This window comes from Rhincodon typus, chromosome 5 (genome assembly GCF_021869965.1).
Source record: "Rhincodon typus isolate 14 chromosome 5, sRhiTyp1.1, whole genome shotgun sequence".
In the NCBI taxonomy this organism is placed as follows: domain Eukaryota; kingdom Metazoa; phylum Chordata; class Chondrichthyes; order Orectolobiformes; family Rhincodontidae; genus Rhincodon; species Rhincodon typus.
In genome coordinates this window covers 82,756,268-82,767,009 of record NC_063336.1, presented here as the reverse complement: position 1 = coordinate 82,767,009, position 10,742 = coordinate 82,756,268, and the positions used below count along the sequence as shown (strand labels likewise).

At 43.2% G+C, this 10,742-nt stretch overlaps 1 protein-coding gene across 8 annotated transcripts in view; it reads left to right on the top strand.

Annotated features, from left to right (window-relative positions):
• The first annotated feature begins 279 nt into the window (after positions 1 to 279).
• fbxo30a (F-box protein 30a) overlaps positions 280 to 10,742 on the top strand; it is a 32,808-nt gene continuing 22,345 nt past the window's right edge. Inside the window, exons 1-4 of one of the 8 annotated variants that reach the window (XM_048596553.1) lie at positions 633 to 647; positions 1,529 to 1,687; positions 3,052 to 3,156; positions 6,979 to 9,112. In XM_048596553.1, the coding sequence (XP_048452510.1) occupies positions 3,113 to 3,156; positions 6,979 to 9,112 (2,178 nt within the window). In that variant the 5' untranslated portion in view covers positions 633 to 647; positions 1,529 to 1,687; positions 3,052 to 3,112. The other 7 variants (XM_048596559.1, XM_048596552.1, XM_048596555.1 and 4 more) reach the window with 7 other exon arrangements.

The following is a 10,742-nucleotide window of genomic DNA, read 5'->3' as shown; positions in this document are numbered from 1 at the left end:
TTTCATTATATATGTAGATATACTATGACATCCAGTGAATTGCCCTCTCCTTAGCTTACTACTACTACTGTCTTCCTCCTCCTCAACCACGACCGCACCCCCTTACTACCAGGGTTCCGTCCCTCCCTGCTTCACTTACAACTCGCTCTAGCCCCGCCCCTTTACTCCTTGCGCGTCACTGACACCGCCCCCACTGGTGTCCCCACCACATCACTCAACAACGGCCCCGCCTCCCCAGTGGCCCCGCCCCCCCGATGAACCGTCCCCTCTGGCCCCGCCGGCATGTGGCCTTGCCCCCTCCCCCAGCATTGGGGCGGGGTTTGTTGTCGGGCTCGGCCTTAGTCGACGGCATTAGTGGAATTAGCGTCTGCGGCTTCGGGTGAGTGCGGGTAGAAGTCGTGGCCCCGGTATGGTGCTGCCTAATTAACTTGTCTGGGTGCGGGCTCACAGCGGGAACGGCCCGGTTACCGTCAGTTGCCTCTCGGGGCCGGTCTGGCGGCCTGCCCACGGACCTGACGCTGCTCTTTAAGGCGAGGCCATGCATCCACCTCCCCCCGGGCTCGGACCCGTTGAAGCCCTCACTGTGCTCAATTCATCCCGCGAAGCAAGGCCTAGGCCCCTTGCCCAGCTTCAGGAAATAACGGAAGGTGCCTAGATCAGGTCCTCGCCGAGGTTGAGGGGAGCGAAATCTGAGAAAAAAAAGCCTTTCGAGGGGCAGATCACTAAATGGAGGGGGAGGGTTATTGGGTATTTTTATGGGTGGAGATTAAAGCGGCGCTTTAGACGGTCTGAGGGCCGCTCGATGAGATGAGAGAAGATTTGAAGCATTTAAACGGAACGGGAAGAGTCTGGAGTGTCAAATGGGATAGGCTGGGTCTTGGGCGGCTGTTTAATAAGATGTGAAAGATCTTGCGGGGTTACTTTGGGTGGGAAGGGTCTGGAGGTTGTAAAGGATGGGAAAGATCTTTGGGTGGGTTTAATGAGATGGGAATTGTTTGGGTGGGGAGGTTTAATTGGAATGTGTAGTGTCTGGACCGGGGTATTGATTAGAATGGGGAGGGCTTTTGGAGATTTTAAATGGGATGCAAAGTTCTGGGGTGGTTGGGCGTAACTGGGCGTCGAAGTGTCTTGGGGGTGTTCAAATGGGATGGAAGGGCCTTAGGGGGTATAAATGGCAATGAAGGGTCTTGGTGGGTTCAAATGGAATGAGGATAATCCCATTTGGGGGGGAGGTGTTAGATGAGATGGGGCAGTTTAGACGAATTTAGATGGTGTTGGGGAGGGTCTGAAGGGGTTTTAGATGGGCTTAAGGATATATTGTGGGTGATTTGTGGCTCAGAAATAATGTAAATTTATCAATGAGGTGAATTTTTAGAGATGTATGGAGTGAGCATTGTGGTTTAGTCTGTTGGTTTTGTATTGGGATGGTTCTTAAGTGGAGTGAGTTTCGCAAAGTTTATGAATAGGATGTGTTCACACTAGTCTAATAGCGATAATAATCTGATTAAAGTATTAATCATTCTTAAAGGGCTTGACTGCACAGATGCTGGGAGGTTGCTACCTCTAGGCTGTGGTGTCTGATGCACTGGTCATAGTCAGCAACTTGGCCTCTTGGACAGAGATAACGAAAACGTTTTTGACTCAGAAGGCTGTGAATCTTTGGAATTCTTGACCCAGAGGACTACCGGTACTCAAGTCATGTAATACATTCAAAGCTGAAATGTGTAGAGCCTTTGAACTTTTGGATAATTGAAGGAGAAGGGGATTGGATGGTAGAGTGAAGTTAAATTGCAGAACAGTTTTGATCTGAGTAGTAAAGAAGGCTTACATATGGCCTAGTATTCCTCCTATTCTTTATGATTTTCTGATCTTGATACTATGAAGGTTAGATAGGGTCGGATTTTATGAAGGCTATTTGAGAGTTGTGTTAGGTGGATTATTTAAAAGGGTGGATGATAGAAGATCTATAAAAGGACGAAGGGTGAAATTGTGTGCCACATTACATGAAGGGTGTCGTTTATGTGGTGTGAGTATTTTTTGATGTCCTGCTTCAACACCTCTGGGCTAGCTACCAAAGTGTGTGTGTGTGTGTGTGTGTGTGTACGTTGAGGTGGGCAGTGTTGTGATTGAGAGAATCCTCCTGGAAATAACTGACACTTGGCTTTTGCTATCCTTTTGATAGTGAATTGAAACATTTGGTGTGATAAGGCCAGCTGTGCAGCATTCAGCTGCAGTATTTCCGTAGCCAAGTGAACATGCATATTGTGCTCTAAGCAAATTCTGCTTAACTCAATCTCGACTCCTTTCTGGAAAGATAGAAAAGGATAATAAACTAAGTGACATGCTTCTTTTTTTTAGTTTGATTCATTTGCTGTTGATATAATCATTCCAGGCAACTTCTAACTAGATTCCTTGAAATGAATATTTAGCTTCTAGCTCATGCAATATATTCTGCTTTAAACCCCTTGTTCAAAATTTGATGTCCCAAGATGAAGAAATTTTACCACCTTTGCTCTTGATTTTAACCCTCAAGAAGCAGGTGGGTCATGTCTTCAACACCTTTGTGCTGGAACCAGTTGACTACCCTATTCCCTAGCCACTGGCATCCATGTAAGTTGGGTTTGACTGTTTGTTCCCCATGGGTCATGATTTGTTTAACATTCCTAGGTCATCCTTCCTAAGGGGCCTGGAGTGGTGGAACAGACCCTCAGCTTGAAATGTACTGAGACTTGTGAAATTTCCTGTTGGGCTGTTGATCTTCATTGTGCACAAACTGTAATTTTTCTTTATAAAGCATGCAAGTTTCCCTTGTTTTAAAATAATCTCAAATACAACTCATCCCACAATCTATTAGAAAGTGAGTACTATCTAGCTGATGATTATTACATAATGGTTAAACATAATTTGGAAATACTGATCAAGTGCTATGTAATTTGAATACTGTATCACAGTGAGCATTGCATGAGTATTTTGAATCATGAGAATTTTTTGAGTAAAGAGACCGTTTTAAATGAGCAGTCGTTTTTGTAAAGAAAGATTATTTATTTCTAGGAGTAGAATAGTTGTCACTTGTATTTGGATCAAATTATATTGCAATGCCCACGTCACATAAATGAATGAAGAGGAAGCCCTGAGGAAGTCCTGCAGCTTCATATGGTGGGTATGTTTTCTGGTCAAGAGTATTATATAGAGTTTTTACAAAGAAGGTGTTATGAACTTTAAATGTTAGATGGGTTTTACTAGACAAAAATGGTCAGAAATCTGATTACATAATATGCATCATGGTGAAAGCAGGGGTTCGGGGTGTGGTCAGAAATAAGTTTATAATTGTACAGTTCCTTTCAAAGGAGACCTGTTCCGCTTTCAAAATATTTAATTGAACCCTGAGTGACACACAACAAAAGAAGGGTAAATGAAATCCTATAAACAGCGATACAAAGGTTGGCAGCTGTCATCTTATTTATTGACTGAATATGAAATATTGCCTCCCAAAACTTTTGACTAGTTAGCCCATCTGTAGTGTTTGGAAATTTTCCTTGTGACATTGATATAGTAGAAGTAGTCACAAATTGACATTGTATAGGTTAATCATTAAACACTGAAATTGAGATGCCATTAATGGAATCATTAGTATAGTTTTCAGCCAGGTCTGTCTCCTGATGTAAGTAACTGCTCGTATTGAAACAGCACCTTTCAATGTGAAAATTTCTCATGCCGTTGGTACTTGGGAAATTTTGATGCTTAAACCAAAACAGGAATTGCTGGAGAAACTTAGCAGGCTTGGCAGCACCTAGGAAGATAAACCAGCATTAACATTTTGAGTCCTGTGACCCTTCTTCAGAACCCTTTTGTTAAACAAAGGACAGGAAATGCTAGAAATCTGAAACAAAAATTGCTGGAGAAGCTCAGTAGATCTCGCAGCATTTATGGAGAGGAAGCAGAGTTAACCATTTCAAGCCCATCTGTTTTCTCTCCATAGATACTGACTGGCCTGTTGAGTTTCTCCAGCAGTTTCTGTTAATGTTTCAGAATCCTTTTTAGTTGTTTCAGATCCCCAGCATTCGCATTTCTTTGTTTAATGAAAGGGTTCTGAAAAGTGGCCACTGGAGTCGAAATGTTAACAATTTTCTCTTCACAGATGCAGCCAGGCCTGCTAAGTTTCTTTTTAAAGTTTGTTATTTCAAAAAGGTGGATCTTAGTCAGAACTTTAATGGAGGATAGTGAGCTGAAGAGGTTTAGGGAGGGAATTCGAAAGCTTAGTGCCTCGGCATCTGCAGTTACAGTCACCAGTTGACTAATGGAAATTGGGCATGTGCAAGAGAAAATGCAGGGTTCTTGGTAGTTGGGTTATGATAGTTATCCAGGAGATGCAGACAAGTCATTGCAGGATTCAGTGATATCTCTATTCACAACTGGAGGGAGACAAAGCAGGAAATAGGCCAGAAATAAAAACTAAGTTCTGAAGAAACTTACCAGATTAGGCAACATTAGTGGAGAGAAAAACATGCCATATTCATGATTACTCCAGAAGTTCCCAGTGTTGCGAATAATATATTAGCCCAGATAGAGGACTGGCTAACTAATGGGAAACAGTTGGGATAAATGGATAATTTTCAGGTTGGAAAACTAACTAGTTGGGTGTCACAGGTGCTTCAACTATCTTCAATCTAGATTAATGATTTGGATGAAGAGACCATGTATTGTAACCGAATTTGCTGCTGGTGCAAACATAGGCAGGAAAGCAAATTGTTTGAAGGACACAGTCTACAAAGGGATTTGTTTTGGAGTAAAAATATAGGCAGATGGAGTACAATGTGAATAAACGTGAGCCATCTACTTAGGTGAGAAGAACAGCAAAGCAAATTATTATTTAACTAGAGAGGAAATTGCAGAATTCAGCAGTATACTATGTTCTAGACCTCATGCATAAATCACAAAATAGTTAACGTGCAGGTTTAGCAAGTAAACAAGAAGGCAAGTAGAATGTTGAGCTTTAAATGAAAGAGGATGGAGGATAAAAATAGGAAAATCTTGCCACGGTACAGGACATTGTTTAAACCACACCTATTTTATGTACAGTGTTGATTTCATTAGTTAAGGTGGGAACTGGAAATAGTTCAGAGAATGTTCACTAGGACGATTTGTGGACGGAGGGGTTATCTTGTGAGGAAACATTGGGCCTATACTCAATGGAATCTAGAAGAATAATATGATCTTGCTGTCATATATAAGGGTAGTTTTTGAAAGAACGTTTCCTGTAATCAAGAAAGCTAGAACTAGAGGGTGCAGTTTCACAATAAGGGGCCTCCCATTTAAGGTGAAGACAAATGGGCTATTGTCTCTCAGATTGTTAATCTTTGGAATTCTCTACCCAGAGAGTAGTGGAGGCTGGGTCATTGAACATATTCAAGGCTGTGTTAGCCAGGATTTTGATTTACAAAGTTGAGCATAATGGGCTGGCAGGCTGGACACTGGGGTTAAAGCCACAATCAGAACAGTGACAATCTTATTAAATGGTGAAACTGGCTTAATGTGTCACATGGCCCACTTCTATTTGTTTTTGTGTTATTAGTGCAAATCCTTGCTCTCTAGCCAGGGTTAGTAGTTAGCAATTTTCTTTTTCACTCTTCAAGGCTAACAGCCGTGGCTGTTGTGTTTGTACATTGAGAACAGGAGCTTCTGTCTTCAGGTTACTGGAATTCCAATCAAGGCTGGTGGTGCTAAAAGCATATTAGGATGTGGAGTGGGGCCTCACCAATGCATTCGCTGCCAGACATGGCTAGCAGTGGAGAGGAGGGAAAGCAAAAGAAATCGCAAAGGAAAAGAAGAGGCTGGCAGGTGGACAGAGAATACTGGCAATGGGGGAGGAGTGAAGACAAGACAATGTAAAATAATAGCATGCATAAGCGAATGTAAGGGGAGGAAATTAAGTACTTGATGAAGAGAAGCAATAAGTCAGTAGCATGGGGGAAGGGAAGAGAGTGAACTTGATTTTAAACTTGCACAGATTGCCTCTATTTTAAATGAAAGGGCCACAGGTTGCATGAATTATGAAGGGACTGGTTGCAGTGAAGAGGAAGTAGGATGATTTTAAAGGAGTTGTTAGGGTCAGTGGAGAGAATCTTTTGCCCTGTGGTTGGGATGTTTGGTGGGATGTCCAGAACAAGGCAGCAAAACTTATGAGTTTGAGCAAGTCCCTTGAGGGAAACGTCAGGAAACACTTTAGTACAAAGGATGGTGCAAATCTAAAACTCACTGCCCTGTACCAACCCCTGTCCAAAAAGAAGGGAATAGCCACTGAACCTCTGAGTGCAGTTGGGATGAGGGCTTCAGGTGAAAACTTCCAAATTCTGTTGTTTTTTTTTTGTTAGCAAAGGTATTAAGGTTTGTAAAGCTATGTCAGGTAGATGGAGCTAAAGTACAGATGACCCATGAAACAACAGACTTTGTTGTAATATGAAACTTGAGGGCATTGCGCAGCCACTCACTGAGGTCTATTAAAACATGTGAGAGTTTGTTTAATTTCCTTTTGAATGCTTTTGCTTAATAGATATTTAAGCATTGAATACAGAGGAGTGAAGTATACATGAATCATCCAGTTTGATTAAAAATTTATTTTGTTTCGAGTTGCTAGGAAAGTGAGAATATGGGCTTGTTGGACAACTACCATCATAGTGGGCAGAAGAAGGTGCTCATTAATGACTCATGATCTTCACAAAAATGCTTGACTAGAAATGACAGTGTTTGGCTTCAAGGGCTGAATGGTATCCCATTCATCTGAGATGGGCTTGAAAGGTTGAATAGCCTCCTTGTGTTCCTTTGCCAGGCTCCACTGTCATGGCCTCCTGTGCCTGTGCAGCAGGCTCAAGGGCTGACTGCCCTCCACCTGTTCCTGTGTAACAGGTTCAAAGATCAGGTCCTGGGTATCTACTGAAATTGTTCTAATATGTAATGATATTAATGAACTTCTTCCACCAGGACTGAAAAGGCCATAATGGAGCAACATCTGCACTGTTTGAACTGTGTGAGCCGGCGTTGCATGGTTAGACCAGAGATGAATGTGTCGTGTGACTTGATTGGCTGCCCCCTGGTGTGTGGAGCTGTCTTTCACTCATGCAAAGTGAGTGAACATCGCCTACTGTGTCCCCTTGAGAGAGTGCCATGCCTCAATAGTGCGTTTGGATGCCCGTTCATCATTGCACGGAACAAGATTAGTGAACACCTGGAGCTTTGTCCTGCTAGTGTGGTTTGCTGCACAATGGAATGGAACCGTTGGCCTGTAAGCTATGCTGACCGCAAATCCTATGAAAGCTTAAGCAAAGATGGTGATGGAGTGGAGCAGTTGGACTTGGCTTTAGCTCTTCAGGATCAGCGGATGCTCCTTGAGTCACTCAAAGTTGTGACCACTGCTTCAAACTTGGCTCCCAAGCAGTTCAAAAGTGAAGAGCAAATCTCCAAGACTATGGAGCCATTGGATGAACCCCCTTCCAGTTTGCTGTCAGTGAATGAAGAAGCTTACACTGAACTGTATCGAGCGACAGTTGAAACGACCAGAACTTTAGCGGTAGCCCTTGACCTCTTGAACAATACGGCAAAAGATGGGGAGCTGGCAAATGGGAGTCTACCTGAGGAGCGATCTGAAAGGAATGGAGGTGTCCGGGTTATGGAGGAGGATCCATCAAAATCGTGCTTTGTGGAGATCAGTGACGATCCCTGCAAAAGCATAATGGAGGGAGGAGCAGTTGGTGGTGCAGACTGTGATTCTGTAGCCTATGATCCGCCTTGGAGGGATTGGAACTTGTGTGTGGAGGAAAATGGATTTCATGCATTGTCTGGTGTGGTGACTGAAACAAATGATGGCACAGATGGATGTATTCAGTTAAAGACAAGTGCCTTATGTAATGGTTTTCACAAAGCAGATGTGAATGCTTATACTTTGGATCAGGAGGGAGTGGAGTCATACAATTGTGATCAGCAAGCAGAAGAGACGATGAATGGTTCTTGCCATGAAAATGATATGGATTGTGATGGGAGTTCCTCGGAACCTGATCACTTCTTACCTGTATTTGCACAGCTACTTACTGTGGAAGGTTTGTTACATCCAGACCGTTTTCAGGAGGGCTGCTTGCCTTCTGATCCCTGTGGAGTCAGAAAATTAGTCAACAGACCTTCTGAGCGGCAAGCACTCAAGAAAATTGCCACTTTCAAACTGTTAGATGGACACAATGGGCGTAGGCCATATCTTGGGGACTTGAATTGGTATAGGAAAAAAATGGAAAGCAAAGCAGTTGACACATCAGATCTGGAGGTGGATGATGACCCTCTAGAATTACAGGGAATTGACCTGATAACAGCTGCTTTATTGTTCTGTTTGGGAGACTCTCCCAGTGGTAGAGGGATCTCTGACAGCCGGAGTGTTGATGGAAACCGTGTTGATTTGGGCACACAAACTTTCTCCTTTCCAGCAGCCATATTAGCTACCAATACCACAGTTGGAGAGATTGCCTCCGCATCTGCTTGTGATCATGCTAATCCTCAGCTATCGAACCCGAGCCCTTTCCACACACTTGGGCTGGACCTGGTCTTGGAGTGTGTGACCAGATATCAAACAAAGCAACGCTCAATGTTCACTTTTGTATGTGGTCAGTTTTTTAGGAGAGATGAGTTTCCTTCTCACTTTAAGAATGTGCATGGGGACATTCATGCTGGCCTCAATGGTTGGTTGGAACATCGATGCCCTTTGGCCTATTATGGCTGTACCTATTCCCAGAGACGGTTCTGCCCTTCTGCCCAGGGTTCAAAAGTTATTCACGATCGCCATCTGAAGTCTTTTGGAATTCAGCCATGTGTTCCATCCATGTTGTTAGGATCCCATGAGAGTCGGTTATCCAGCACAGGAGTAGCTGTTGACCAATTGAGCAAACTGCCCTTTGAGATTTTGCAACACATTGCTGGATTTCTAGATGGGTTCAGCTTATCTCAGCTCTCTGAAGTGTCACATTTAATGAGGGACGTATGCAGCAGTCTGTTGCAGGTTCGGGGGATGGTCATCCTGCTTTGGGAAAAAAGACAGGACCTTCATGGAAAGGTCTCTTGGAAAACAAAAGGCAAGGTTTGTGTTTTTCCATTAAATTTGATTCACTATTTGTTTAAGAATTAAGACATAATATTGTTTTGATCTCCATAGAGACTGTTAAGGTTTAGAGTAATTTGTGTTGTTAACCAAGTCTCTCAATTGTGTTTTTTAAATGACATTTAACTGTTTGAGCTGAAGTAAACACAACTAGATACACATGTTGTTAGCTAATTATTTATACTTTACTTCAAAAATAAAACACAACCACACAAAGCTTAGACCAAAACCTAACTAAACCTTTTCCAATTTCGCACTGACGTTTTGGGTCCGGTGACTCTTTCTCAGAAATAATGGTAGCTAGGAAAATGTCTGTTTATATGCAGAAAATAGGTTGTGGGGAGGAGGTGAAGAGTAAACGATTGGTGGGGATAGAGCCCAAAGAGAGAGGGAAAAACAGTTGGACAGACAAAGGAGTTGATACCGATCTGGCTAGGAGGGTGAATAGCTGTTAATGGAGACTGTTAGTGGCTAATAATAGGTAGTGTGTGATGGCAGGTTATGTGATAACAAAACCTGGCCTGGGGGTTAGGGGACTAGGGCATGGCAAAGTTCAGGTCCTAAAATTATTGAACTCCAAATCGAGTCTGGAGGGCTGCAGGAACCCCAAGCAGAAAATGAGGTGGTGTTCTTCCACCTGAGCTTCCCTGGAACGCTGCAGCAAGCCTGAGACAGAGACGTTCTGCTTGCAAAAAAGAGAGTTTCCAGTTGCCTGCCATTTTAACACACCACTGTGTTCCCTGCCCAATATCTCTGGCTGCCAGACTTGTTGAGCTTTTCCAGCAACGTCAGTTTTTGTTCCTGATTTACAGCATTTGCAGTTCTTTTGGTTTTAATTAGTTTCTAATCACTGGTTTTAATACTCTATTGGCAGGACAGTAGGGAGCTCAGAGGTACAGAGGGCACTTGGGATGTTTGGAGTCCACAGGTCCCTAAACGTGGCAGGACAGGTCATATGATAGCTAAGCTATACAAGATTCTTGCCTTCATCAGTCTTGTCACAGATTATAAGAGCAGAGAGGATATGTTGAAGCTTTGGTTAGGCCACAGCCGGAGGGCTATGTGCAATTGTGGTCACCACGCTTACAGGAAGAATGTGATTGCACTGAAGGAGGTGCAGAAGAGATTTGGCAGGATGTTGCCTGTGATGGAGCTGTTCCTCTATGAAGAGAGTCTGGACAAGCTTGGGATGTTTTCTTTGAAGCAGGGAAGACTGAGCGGAGACCTGATTGAAGTGCGCAAGATTTGAGGGGTATGGACAGGGTGCATAGAAAGCAGCTGAAGCAGTTGAAGGTCAGTATTGAAAGGCATAACTTTAAGGTGACAGGCAGGAGATTTAGAGCTGTTTTGGGAATTTTTTTCCTGCCGGTGGATGACTAGAAGGTAGTTGAACTGGAAAACCTCAATTTTTAAGAAGTACCTCGATGAGCACTGGAAATATCATAACATTCAAGGCTGTGGGTCAAGTGCTAAGTTGGATCATGTAGACATAGTAGTTTTCATCAATGCGGATCTGATGGTTCTGTGCTGTATGATTCTCTGATAACCTACTGCTCCAAAGTGTTTTTATAGCTCTTAGCACATTTCTGTCTCTGCCTGATTTAGTTGA